Consider the following 11927-nt stretch of genomic DNA (forward strand, 5'->3'; position numbering starts at 1 on the left):
CTCATCAGCTTCCTTCATTAAATAATGCTTTTATTCATTCAATGCATTTTGTTATTACTCGGTTGCAACTCGGTAAATACTAAACTTCACTCAGTAGACATTCCGCCTTCATTAATCGATAGCGATAACGTTAGGTTTTACCGACTAGGTTCCTTAGGGTTTACCGACTAGGTTCCTTAGGGTAACATAGTATAGTATTAACCTTACAATCAACAACATATATAGGATATCAAAACAATCTAAACATCATGATCTCATCATTGTCTAACTCGGTAATAGTTGCCCATTGAATAACTTATTATTCATCACATTCTTTCTGTGTCTTTTACCAACATCTTTATACTCACCAAATCATACTTCTTAAGATATGGCAACATCATACTGAATTAGAAAATCAATTCCTTGACATCAATGACAAAATAATAATATTAAGACAGTAAACATCCTTAATCAATTATTCTCAATATCCTTATTGAAATGCCAACAATCTCTTATTGTCTGTTATAATACCAACAAAATGATGTCAAATAGATCAGATCTTTGAGACCACCTCATGTAAGACCTAGAATAATCTCTCTTTATTAATGAGTCATTTGTAATTATGATCTAGATCTTCTACCATATCAAAGGATAATTTTACATATATGGGATAAATTTACAACTATGAATTCATAACATGCATCTTAAGAATTAGAATGATTTTTTTCTACCACTTCATTTGATATGTAGCATTTTTCTCTATCTTTTTTAAAACTTCGAGAACTTGTGATATTCAAAAGTACCTTAAACGATTACAATTACATCACAGGGAGCTTTAACCTATATATCAGTCCCCCAAAGTAAACAATATAAAGAATAATAGGAAAGCACCTAAATATACATATTCTTTACTCTTATTACACCAAATCACACTATTAATTTGTTCTCTCCAAAATGGTTGCCTTATAATCTTTGGATGATATTTGATGATAAAAATGAATACATTAAATGCCTTTAAATACCAACGTTTATGTATTAAACCAAACCAAAATAGAGTAAAAACATACATACATGTGTGTGTGTGTGTGTGTGTGTGTGTGTGTGTGTGTGTGTGTGTCTATATATATATATATATATATATATATATATATATATATATATATATATATATGTATGTATGTATGTATGTATGTATGTATGTATGTATGTATGTATGTATGTATGTATGCAAATAAATATCAAACAAAAAAAAATGTATCTTCATATATAATATTACTTATTACAAAGTGTGTGTGTGTGTGTGTGTGTGTGTGTGTGTGTGTGTGTGTGTGTGTGTGTGTGTGTGTGTGTGTGTGTGTGTGTGTGTAGCATCCAATAAATCACAAGCATAATTTAGATAGTTCAAAATATTTCTACAGTTGTCTATGCTTCATAGCTAGTATATATGTTGTTGTTATGTATTTTATGTTTAGGACAAATTTCATGACAATTTATTAACTGTCTTGTTGTAATGTATTCTTTCTTTTTTCAATATATAAATAATTAAATAAATATTATTTTTAGAGACCTTAGTTAGAATTTGAGAATTTCCATATATAATATGAACACAAAAAAATTGCAACCTAAACATAATCTAAATGATAATTAAGAATGAGATCTAACCTTAAAAACAAACTATAAATGTTCAAGAATATACGATAACAAATAAAATAAGAATATATATACACATATGCATGTGTGTGAATATAGAAAAAAAAATATATTTTTAGAGACTTTAGTTAGAATTTAAGAATTTCCATATATAATATGAACACAAAAAATTTGTAAACTAAGCATAATCTAAATGATAATTAAGAATGAGATCTAACCTTAAAAACAGACTATAAATATTCAAGAATATACGATGATAAATAAAATAAGAACATATATACGCATATATGCATGTGAATATAGAATAAGAACATATATTTATATATGTGTAGATGAATATCTATGAAAATGAATCTATAACAATATTTTAAGAGACATTGAAACATAGGAATTTTGCAACCTAAGCTTGGCAATGGCTATGCAGCGGACAGAATGGCCCGCCCATGCCATGCCCCTCATGCCATCACGTCCTGCCCACTGCGGCTTTACCTTGTTTTTTTCATTTATTATGTTTTTTATTTTTTTAAAGTTATAATGAGTAAAATAATTAATATTATAAATAATAAATTATATATTTAATTTTTTTATATGTTTAAATTTTAAATTTTTCAAGTTTTTATTTATTTTAATAAAAAGTATATTGCAATATATAATTAATTGTAAGATATATATTATATATAAATTTTAATAATATTATTTTTAAAATAATTTAAATACTGATATAAGTATATAATCGTTTATTTTTTTTAAATATATTTACTTTTTAAATTAAAATAATCAATAGATTTTAATATAAGAAATAAATAAGTAAATTTAAAATAAAAAAGTAATTAAATGATTTTAACATAAGAAATAATGATACAACTATATAGTTATTTCTTATGTTAAAATCATTTAATTATTTTTTATTTTAAATTTACTTATTTATTTCTTATATTAAAATGAAATAACTATTTTAATTTAAAAAGTTTGTTTTTTTTTTTTTTTTTTGATAGGTAATTGGCCGAAGCCTGAATAGCTTTTGACTGGAGCTATGAACCAGTGGGGACACAATAGGGGCCCATCCTCATTACAGATCTTTGAATTATTATTATTATTATTATTATTATTATTATTATTATTATTATTATTATTATGTTTGATTAGATTGACCCCAAGACCTTCCCCATTATTATTATTATGTTTGATTAGATTGACCTAGATTGACCCCAAGACCTTCCCCATCGCATGGAAGGCCAAGAGTCACAACTTAGAATTCCAATTTAGATGTCCCTATTGGGAATTGAACTTGGGTCTCCACAATGATAACCCAGTGTTTTAACCAGTTAAGCTCAACCCCTTGGACAATTTAAAAAGTATATTATTTACTTATATAAGTGTTTAAATTTTTTTAAATAATATTATAAAATTTATATATAAGTAATTCTAATTTTCTATGTTAAAATTACTTAGTTATTTGTTAGGTTAAAATCATATAGTTATATCTTATGTTAAAATCATTTAAATATTTTTTATTTTAAAATTACTTATTTATTTCTTATATTAAAATCAATTTTTTCTTAATATATTTACTTTTTAAATTAAAATAATTAATTGATTTTAATATAAGAAATAAATAAGTAATTTTAAAATTAAAAAATTATTAAATGATTTTAACATAAGAAATAACTATATGGTTGTATCCTTAAAATGCAATTTGATACTTACTATTGATTTCGATGGCAATATATATCAAACTGCCATATAATTATTTCTTATGTTAAAATCATTTAATTATTTTTTATTTCAAATTTACTTATTTATTTTTTATATTAAAATCTAGTAATTATTTTAATTTAAAAAATAAATATATTTAGAAAAAATAAACTATTATTTACTTATATCACTATTGAAATTTTTTTTAAATAATATTATTAAAATTTACATATAATATATATCTTACAATTAATTCTATATTATAATATACTTTCTATTTAACATCCACTAAATCACCACATAATTTTATTTAGTTTAAAACATTTCTAGCCACCAAATTTTATACTATATGAAAATTTGAATTTCAATTGTAAAGAAAATCTATAACAATATTCTTAGAGAGTTTGAACTTAAACTGCGAGAATTTCATGTGTAATATAAACACAAGAAGTTTGCAAGCTAGACTTTACCTTAATGATAATTAAGAATGAGGTCCAGCCTTGAAAACAGGCTACAAACCGTCAATCTCCATACCGTTAAACTAGCAAGACCGCTTGCAGTTAATGTGGAGTCAAGAGTTGACTGAACTTGAAAGCTTCCTTCACCAGATTAACCACGTCATTGGTGACCATACAATCCATGTTATCACCCATTCCATCATTCCATTTCGACCACCGACTGCTAAGAGCGCACTCCCGTCTCTTCCGTTCCGTTTTGCCCTCCACTTCACTCACATTTGCGATACGGAACTTGAAGTCCTCCGTCACATACGTCTCCGTCTCTTTATACCGTATATTCGTAACTTCATACCGACTGGCCGTATTGAAAACAAGCCGCTGGTCGGGGGTTCGATTCGCCCAGGCGTCATCCACCCATTTAACCATATCTTCTTGTCTTTCCATCTCTCTGCCATGCGACATAACCCCTAGCCTGAAATCAGTTGCATCTTGGCCCTCTCTACAGAAGCTGACGAAACCGTCTCTCTTCGGCTTCATCCGAACCCTACTGATCTCCGCCTTCACAGGAGACACAGAAAGAGCGACGAATGGATTCAACTGACTCGGCGAATAAAAATTCTTGATATACTTTTCTCGCTGCACAGCATCCATCAAGCAATCTGAGGCTTTCTTGGCCGATTTCTTGGCTTTTTCGGCGGCGGCCAAATCGCCTGCATGAAACTCGATCTTCAACAGACATTTTCGATAGGCTTTCTGAACATCGTTAGCAGATGCATCCAAATCCACATCCAGTACCTGCGCAAAATAATCACATTCTTTAAAAAATCTTTAAAACCCTAAAGGCAAAAGTTTTGATTTTTCAGCTCTGTGAGCACCTGGAAATAATCTTTTGAATCAAGGATTCGTTGCACTTCAGTGTTGTGCACAACCCCTTGCTCTCCGATGCAACGAATGGAGATATTAAAGCGCCGGAGCGACTGCTCTCCCCGATCGGCGACATGAATACTGATTTTCGTCCGAGAGGAAACCTTCACGTAGTCAAGCTTTTCCAGGTGAATCTTGGCATTGTTTACGGCGCCTTCTGAACACGCATTGGAGAATACGCGTTTTAAAAGCTTTCTTGTGTAAAGTTGCTGTAAATTGGAGAGCGAAACGAAACCCCCGTCCAACAATTCTTGGCAGCCGCGGCCGTGGAAGAGCTCTTTGCCGAATCTGACAATCATCTTGACATTTCGCATCATGTCCTGATCCTCAAAGCACGGTAACAGATCTGATTTATAAGCTGAAAAGTCCCAATGCGGGAGAAAATCCATGGAAACTGACATCTTGCTGGAAAATGCAGCCGCCAGATTATTATCAGAAGAAGATGAAGCCGATGCCGTCTCTTCCCCTCTCTTGAAACACAAATGCTGTCTATTGTCCTCAGAATTGTGTGAAATCTCACCTGTATAATTCTCAAAGGAGACATTGTCAAAAGCAAGCAGGGGTTTCTCAACAGATTTACAAAAACAAGTGCGGTAAAATTGGGGGAAGTATCCCGTGCATTTGCTAGGAACAGCACGGCTTATCAGACCTTCAACATCATGAACGATTCTCAGCACAGCTTCCGCGAATTTGAAATTTGGCAGAGGGAAGAAGCCTTGCAAAAGAGATGCCTGCAGATTGTTGAAATGATCGGATCCTTCGCTTTCCTGTCCCATAGACAAGTCCCATTGCTTCTTCGGGTACCTCAATTTCCATGTCTAAGAGCTGTTCAGAACTCATCTTGCAGCGTTGTAAAAGAATTCTCTATTTTTCACAATGGCGGATATTTTTCCAGGAGGGATTATTTCCTTCTATTTATCTCTTTCTTCAGTGGTGCGCCTTCTTTGGTTAATGTGACGGGCGTTTACAAGTTCTTACTAAATTTACATGTCAAATACAGCTTGAATATTTTGGCAGGGCGCTGATTTCGCGGCTGGGACATTTCGTACAGCGTGTTAGTGACACGTTAGTCAATCGCAACTGTTAATTGTAAAATCGACGGTGTAAAACGTGCAACGTGTTAGTCACTCCGTCTTTTTGGAGCTAGATTAGACGCGTCCTGATTTTGCAAAGTTGTTGTAAACATGTTATCCAAGAATAAAAGAATATTTTTTTATATTTTTATATGGTAGAAGATTTGAAATAGGTGTCATTTAGTTGCCTACAACATAGACTCTGCCAAAAACAAAGAATTAGGCGTCTCTTTTTTCGGAAATATAAAAAGTAGATATAGTTTTAAAAGTAGAATATTTATATAGTGTATGAAGGTTTTTTTTTCGTTAGTCCCTGGTAAACTTTTTAATGTGACTTGTAACGCTGGCACAACATACCCTCCAACACCACACATAACGCTTTTGAACCAGAGCTATGAACAAGTGAGATCACAAAGAAGGGACCTCGTCCCCATTTAACAAAGTTGAGGCTTAAATCTACGATCACATTGCACCTGAGAAGGCACAAGCCTACGATTGCAATAGCCCAACAAGGGTTTGAACTATGGTCATCACAACAACAACACTACCACTTAACCAATACATCCCGGAAGAACCCCCAAGCATATGAAAGATGGTAAGGGGGCAATTTTTAGTTATTAATGTTCTATGTAATCAAAGTCTATAAGACTATTTGGAGATATAACCTGGTAAAGATAAAAATTTATTTTTAATCAAGAAGCATTTTAAGATTATTAATCTAATTGGAGGTTGTGTAGCACGGTTGGAAAGAAGGAAAGTTAGTTTATTTTATAATTGAATTTGTAAGAAATTTCAAGTATGGATGCATTTTCAATGGAGATGAATTTTTTATCATGTTAATCTTATGCTTAGACTTTTGGGGCTATCTTTGCTACATCTAACAAGGTCTCCAAAGGTTCACCTGAGACATCAAATGGAAAAAGTGTAATAGGGTCACATTGGAGGCTAGAAGCTAGCAAAGGTTGGGGGATTTTCATCATCTCGAATCAGCTTATCGCTTAGAGATGGTACTTTGTATAAGAAGTATATATTAATTTTCTTTATATTTTAAATGCTAACAAAATTGAAGAATGCATATATTGTGAAATTTATTTTTTAAAGATAGGAAGGGATCCGGTGAACTCAATATCGATTGTTTCCTAGACAGTTTAGGAGTTGTGGATTTGAAGAATTATACCCTTTTAAGGGTCATACAACTTGATAAATTAATGATTGTCCGATAATTTTGTGGATCTATTATTTGAGAGTTTAAGGAGGTGGTAATATAGAAACTTTGCAGTTCAACTTGGGAGCTACACCTTTCTGAAGGTTGCGAGGTAGCTTGATATAGTTACAATTGGTTCAAGATTCTTTTTTCGAACAAAAAAGTTCTAAAAATATAAATATTTGTTTGTTGCAATCAACATATTCTATTGTGTAGAATGTAACCTTAAGGCAGGTGGAGGAATATTAAGGTTTATGGTAATAAAGTCAGCTTAGTGACTTGTAGTTTTTTAATGGTTTATTATTGTTATTACGTGGAGGTAACCTACAATGGAATCAATAGGAGGTCATCAGGATAGAATATTTTGTATAAGAAAAAAGAATTGCTTGACATTTTGATTGTTACAAATGCATGGAGAAGGAAGTGCAACAGTCTTAATGCATGGAAGCAAGAATATGAGGGGTTACCAATGGTAAAACGTTTCAAGTGACACACATCAAAATACGACAAAAATTGAACAGTCACCCGATGTTTTTAAAGAGCTGTGAGTTTCATCATTTCGCATTTGAATTGCAATAAACCGTCATGCTCCACTAGACGAGTGTCCAAGACTTCCATTATATTTTCATTCCAGCATTGCATTGCTTCTCTTTGTATCTCGAATATGGTTGCTCTTCTCAATGAAGGTGCCATTGTTGACCACCTAACAGTAAGTGCATTTATTGGGTTTTTGTAAATTTGTAGCAGAGATAACTGTTAACACTGAATTGTAATAACTATGGTTGCAGAATAAATAGATAGACATGTTTGGTTGCATGGTAACACATCCTAAAACGGTGCAAGTTCTATCGCATGGGCTAATAGGTCATAGGAAAGGCTCCCTTCGATTGGTATCTTGTGCCTCCATTGACACCACCTCATACTCGGATGCTCTTGATATGCATGTTAACAATATTGTATTAGGTATACTTCTAGATATTTTTGTTGAAGATTATAGGATAAATTTTCATTTCACGAGCAAAGGATTAAATAGCGGGATTGAAACCATTGTCATATTATCTCACCATCAATTTCTCTTGACTTGTTCATAGTGGATCATGCACCACACTAGCCATATTTGAGAGAGGATATGGATCTGACATTATACGATGTACGTGCAACATTTCCTAATTACATGTGTCTTAAGGGGACATGGTCGAAATTAAATTTAATTTGAGCATAATTAAGTTTAATAAATTGAATATATAGTTAATAGGACCTATTACATCCTATTTAAGAGGCCCGTATGGTTGTAATTAGTTAATTTCATGTAAGTTTAGAATAGGAATTTCAAATTTAGCATCTACAAATTTTGTAATTAATCATTTAAGACACATGACTTAAAGGGATTGGGCTAATTAGGATGTATGTGGCTTAATACCATCTGCCTAGATTATAGGATGTATGTGGCAAGTAAAGGAAAGAAGATTTACTTTAAATATAGGACACACATGTGGCTTAAGGGGATCATTTTATAAGGTCCTAGTATATACATATAGTTAATAGGTCCTAGTATACATATAATTTATAGGTCCTAGTATACATATAGTTAAGGGGATCATTTTATAAGAAGATTTACTTTAAATATAGTTAATAGGTCCTAGTATACATTAAAACGGGTATGATTGTAATAGTATGTTTTAAGAGGGGTATAGTCGTAATTAGTTAATTAGTTAATTTCATGTACTTAAGACACCTAACTTAAGGGGATGGACGTATGTACACAATATAGGAGATATTATATGGTCAAATTGGGTCATAAGGGGTACATGTTGTGTTCATAAATGTTAAAATGCAATTTGATACTTACTATTGATTTCGATGGCAATATATATCAAACTGCCATATAAATATTTCTTATGTTAAAATCATTTAATTATTTTTTATTTTAAATTTACTTATTTATTTTTTATATTAAAATCTAATAATTATTTTAATTTAAAAAATAAAAATATTTAGAAAAAATAAACTATTATTTACTTATATCACTATTGAAATTTTTTTAATATAATATTATTAAAATTTACATATAATATATATCTTACAATTAATTATATATTATAATATACTTTCTATTTAACATCCACTAAATCACCACATAATTTTATTTAGTTTAAAACATTTCTAACAACCAAATTTTATACTATATGAAAATTTGAATTTCAATTGTAAAGAAAATCTATAACAATATTCTTAGAGAGTTTGAACTTAAACTGCGAGAATTTCATGTGTAATGTAAACACAAGAAGTTTGCAAGCTAGACTTTACCTTACTGATAATTAAGAATGAGGTCCAGCCTTGAAAACAGGCTACAAACCGTCAATCTCCATACCGCTAAACTAGCAAGACCGCTTGCAGTTAATGTGGAGTCAAGAGTTGACTGAACTTGAAAGCTTCCTTCACCAGATTAACCACGTCATTGGTGACCATACAATCCATGTTATCACCCATTCCATCATTCCATTTCGACCACCGACTGCTCAGAGCGCACTCCCGTCTCTTCCGTTCCGTTTTGCCCTCCACTTCACTCACATTTGCGATACGGAACTTGAAGTCCTCCGTCACATACGTCTCCGTCTCTTTATACCGTATATTCGTAACTTCATACCGACTGGCCGTATTGAAAACAAGCCGCTGGTCGGGGGTTCGATTCGCCCAGGCGTCATCCACCCATTTAACCATATCTTCTTGTCTTTCCATCTCTCTGCCATGCGACATAACCCCTAGCCTGAAATCAGTTGCATCTTGGCCCTCTCTACAGAAGCTGACGAAACCGTCTCTCTTCGGCTTCATCCGAACCCTACTGATCTTCGCCTTCACAGGAGACACAGAAAGAGCGACGAATGGATTCAACTGACTCGGCGAATAAAAATTCTTGATATACTTTTCTCGCTGCACAGCATCCATCAAGCAATCTGAGGCTTTCTTGGCCGATTTCTTGGCTTTTTCGGCGGCGGCCAAATCGCCTGCATGGAACTCGATCTTCAACAGACATTTTCGATAGGCTTTCTGAACATCGTTCGCAGATGCATCCAAATCCACATCCAGTACCTGCGCAAAATAATCACATTCTTTAAAAAATCTTTAAAACCCTAAAGGCAAAAATTTTGATTTTTCAGCTCTGTGAGCACCTGGAAATAATCTTTTGAATCAAGGATTCGTTGCACTTCAGTGTTGTGCACAACCCCTTGCTCTCCGATGCAACGAATGGAGATATTAAAGCGCCGGAGCGACTGCTCTCCCCGATCGGCTACATGAATACTGATTTTCGTCCGAGAGGAAACCTTCACGTAGTCAAGCTTTTCCAGGTGAATCTTGGCATTGTTTACGGCGCCTTCTGAACACGCATTGGAGAATACGCGTTTTAAAGGCTTTCTTGTGTAAAGTTGCTGTAAATTGGAGAGCGAAACGAAACCCCCGTCCAACAATTCTTGGCAGCCGCGGCCGTGGAAGAGTTCTTTGCCGAATCTGACAATCATCTTGACATTTCGCATCATGTCCTGATCCTCAAAGCACGGTAACAGATCTGATTTATAAGCTGAAAAGTCCCAATGCGGGAGAAAATCCATGGAAACTGACATCTTGCTGGAAAATGCAGCCGCCAGATTATTATCAGAAGAAGATGAAGCCGATGCCGTCTCTTCCCCTCTCTTGAAACACAAATGCTGTCTATTGTCCTCAGAATTGTGTGAAATCTCACCTGTATAATTCTCAAAGGAGACTTTGTCCAAAGCAAGCAGGGGTTTCTCAACAGATTTACAAAAACAAGTGCGGTAAAATTGGGGGAAGTATCCCGTGCATTTGCTAGGAACAGTACGGCTTATCAGACCTTCAACATCATGAACGATTCTCAGCACAGCTTCCGCGAATTTGAAATTTGGCAGAGGGCAGAAGCCTTGCAAAAGAGATGCCTGCAGATTGTTGAAATGATCGGATCCTTCGCTTTCCTGTCCCATAGACAAGTCCCATTGCTTCTTCGGGTACCTCAATTTCCATGTCTAAGAGCTGTTCAGAACTCATCTTGCAGCGTTGTAAAAGAATTCTCTATTTTTCACGATGGCGGATAGTTTTCCAGGAGGGATTCTTTCCTTCTATTTATCTCTTTTCTTCAGTGGTGCGCCTTCTTTGGTTAATATGACGGGCGTTTACAAGTTCTTACTAAATTTACATGTCAAATACAGCTTGAATATTTTAGTAGAGCGTTGATTTCGCGGCTGAAGCTATTCTAGCTTCAAAACAGATCTTTTGTACAGCGTGTTAGTGATAGGTTAGTCAATCGCAACCGTTAATTGCAAAATTGACAGTGTAAAATGCGCAACGTGTTAGTCATTTTGTACTGTCTTTTTGGAGCCAAAATAGACGCATCCTAATTTCGCAACGCTGTTGTAAACACGTTATCCAAGAATAAAAGAATATTTTTTTATATTTTTATATGGTAGAAGATTTGAAATAGGTGTCATCTAGGTGCCTACAACATAGACTCTGCCAAAAACAAAGAATTAGTCATCTCTTTCTTCGGAAATATAAAAAGTAGATATATGAAGGTTTTTCTTTTCTTTAGTCCCTGGTAAACCTTGTAATGTGACTTGTAACGCTAGCACAACATGCCCTCCAGCACCACACATAACGCTTTTGAACCGGAGCTATGAACAAGTGAGGTCACAAAGAAGGGACCTCGTCCCCATTTAACAGAGTTGAGGCTTAAATCTACGATCACATTGCACCTGAGAAGGCACAAGCCTACGATTGCAATAGCCCAACAAGGGTTTGAACTATGGTCATCACAACAACAACACTACCACTTAACCAATACATCCAGGAAGAACCCCCAAGCATATGAAAGATGGTAAGGGGGCAATTTTTGTTAGAGTTATTAATGTTCTATGCAATCAAAGTCTATAAGAC

General features: G+C 33.7%; 2 protein-coding genes across 2 annotated transcripts; both read right to left on the reverse strand.

The window, feature by feature from the left end:
- Positions 1-3673: 3673 nt before the first annotated feature.
- LOC131050678 (uncharacterized) lies at positions 3674-5813 on the reverse strand. Its single transcript, XM_057984890.2, has 2 exons — positions 4658-5813; positions 3674-4577 (listed from the first exon to the last, which is right to left on the reverse strand). Exons 1-2 carry the CDS (start codon positions 5480-5482, stop codon positions 3885-3887), a joined length of 1518 nt encoding a protein of 505 aa, XP_057840873.2. The 5' UTR covers positions 5483-5813; the 3' UTR covers positions 3674-3884.
- A 3367-nt stretch (positions 5814-9180) lies between these two features.
- Positions 9181-11243, reverse strand: LOC131050677 (uncharacterized). Its single transcript, XM_057984889.2, has 2 exons — positions 10154-11243; positions 9181-10073 (listed from the first exon to the last, which is right to left on the reverse strand). The coding sequence occupies exons 1-2, from the start codon at positions 10976-10978 to the stop codon at positions 9381-9383; spliced, it is 1518 nt and encodes a 505-aa protein (XP_057840872.2). The 5' UTR covers positions 10979-11243; the 3' UTR covers positions 9181-9380.
- Between the last annotated feature and the right edge of the window lie 684 nt (positions 11244-11927).

Source organism: Cryptomeria japonica, chromosome 11 (genome assembly GCF_030272615.1).
Source record: "Cryptomeria japonica chromosome 11, Sugi_1.0, whole genome shotgun sequence".
Classification (NCBI taxonomy): Eukaryota; Viridiplantae; Streptophyta; class Pinopsida; order Cupressales; family Cupressaceae; genus Cryptomeria; species Cryptomeria japonica.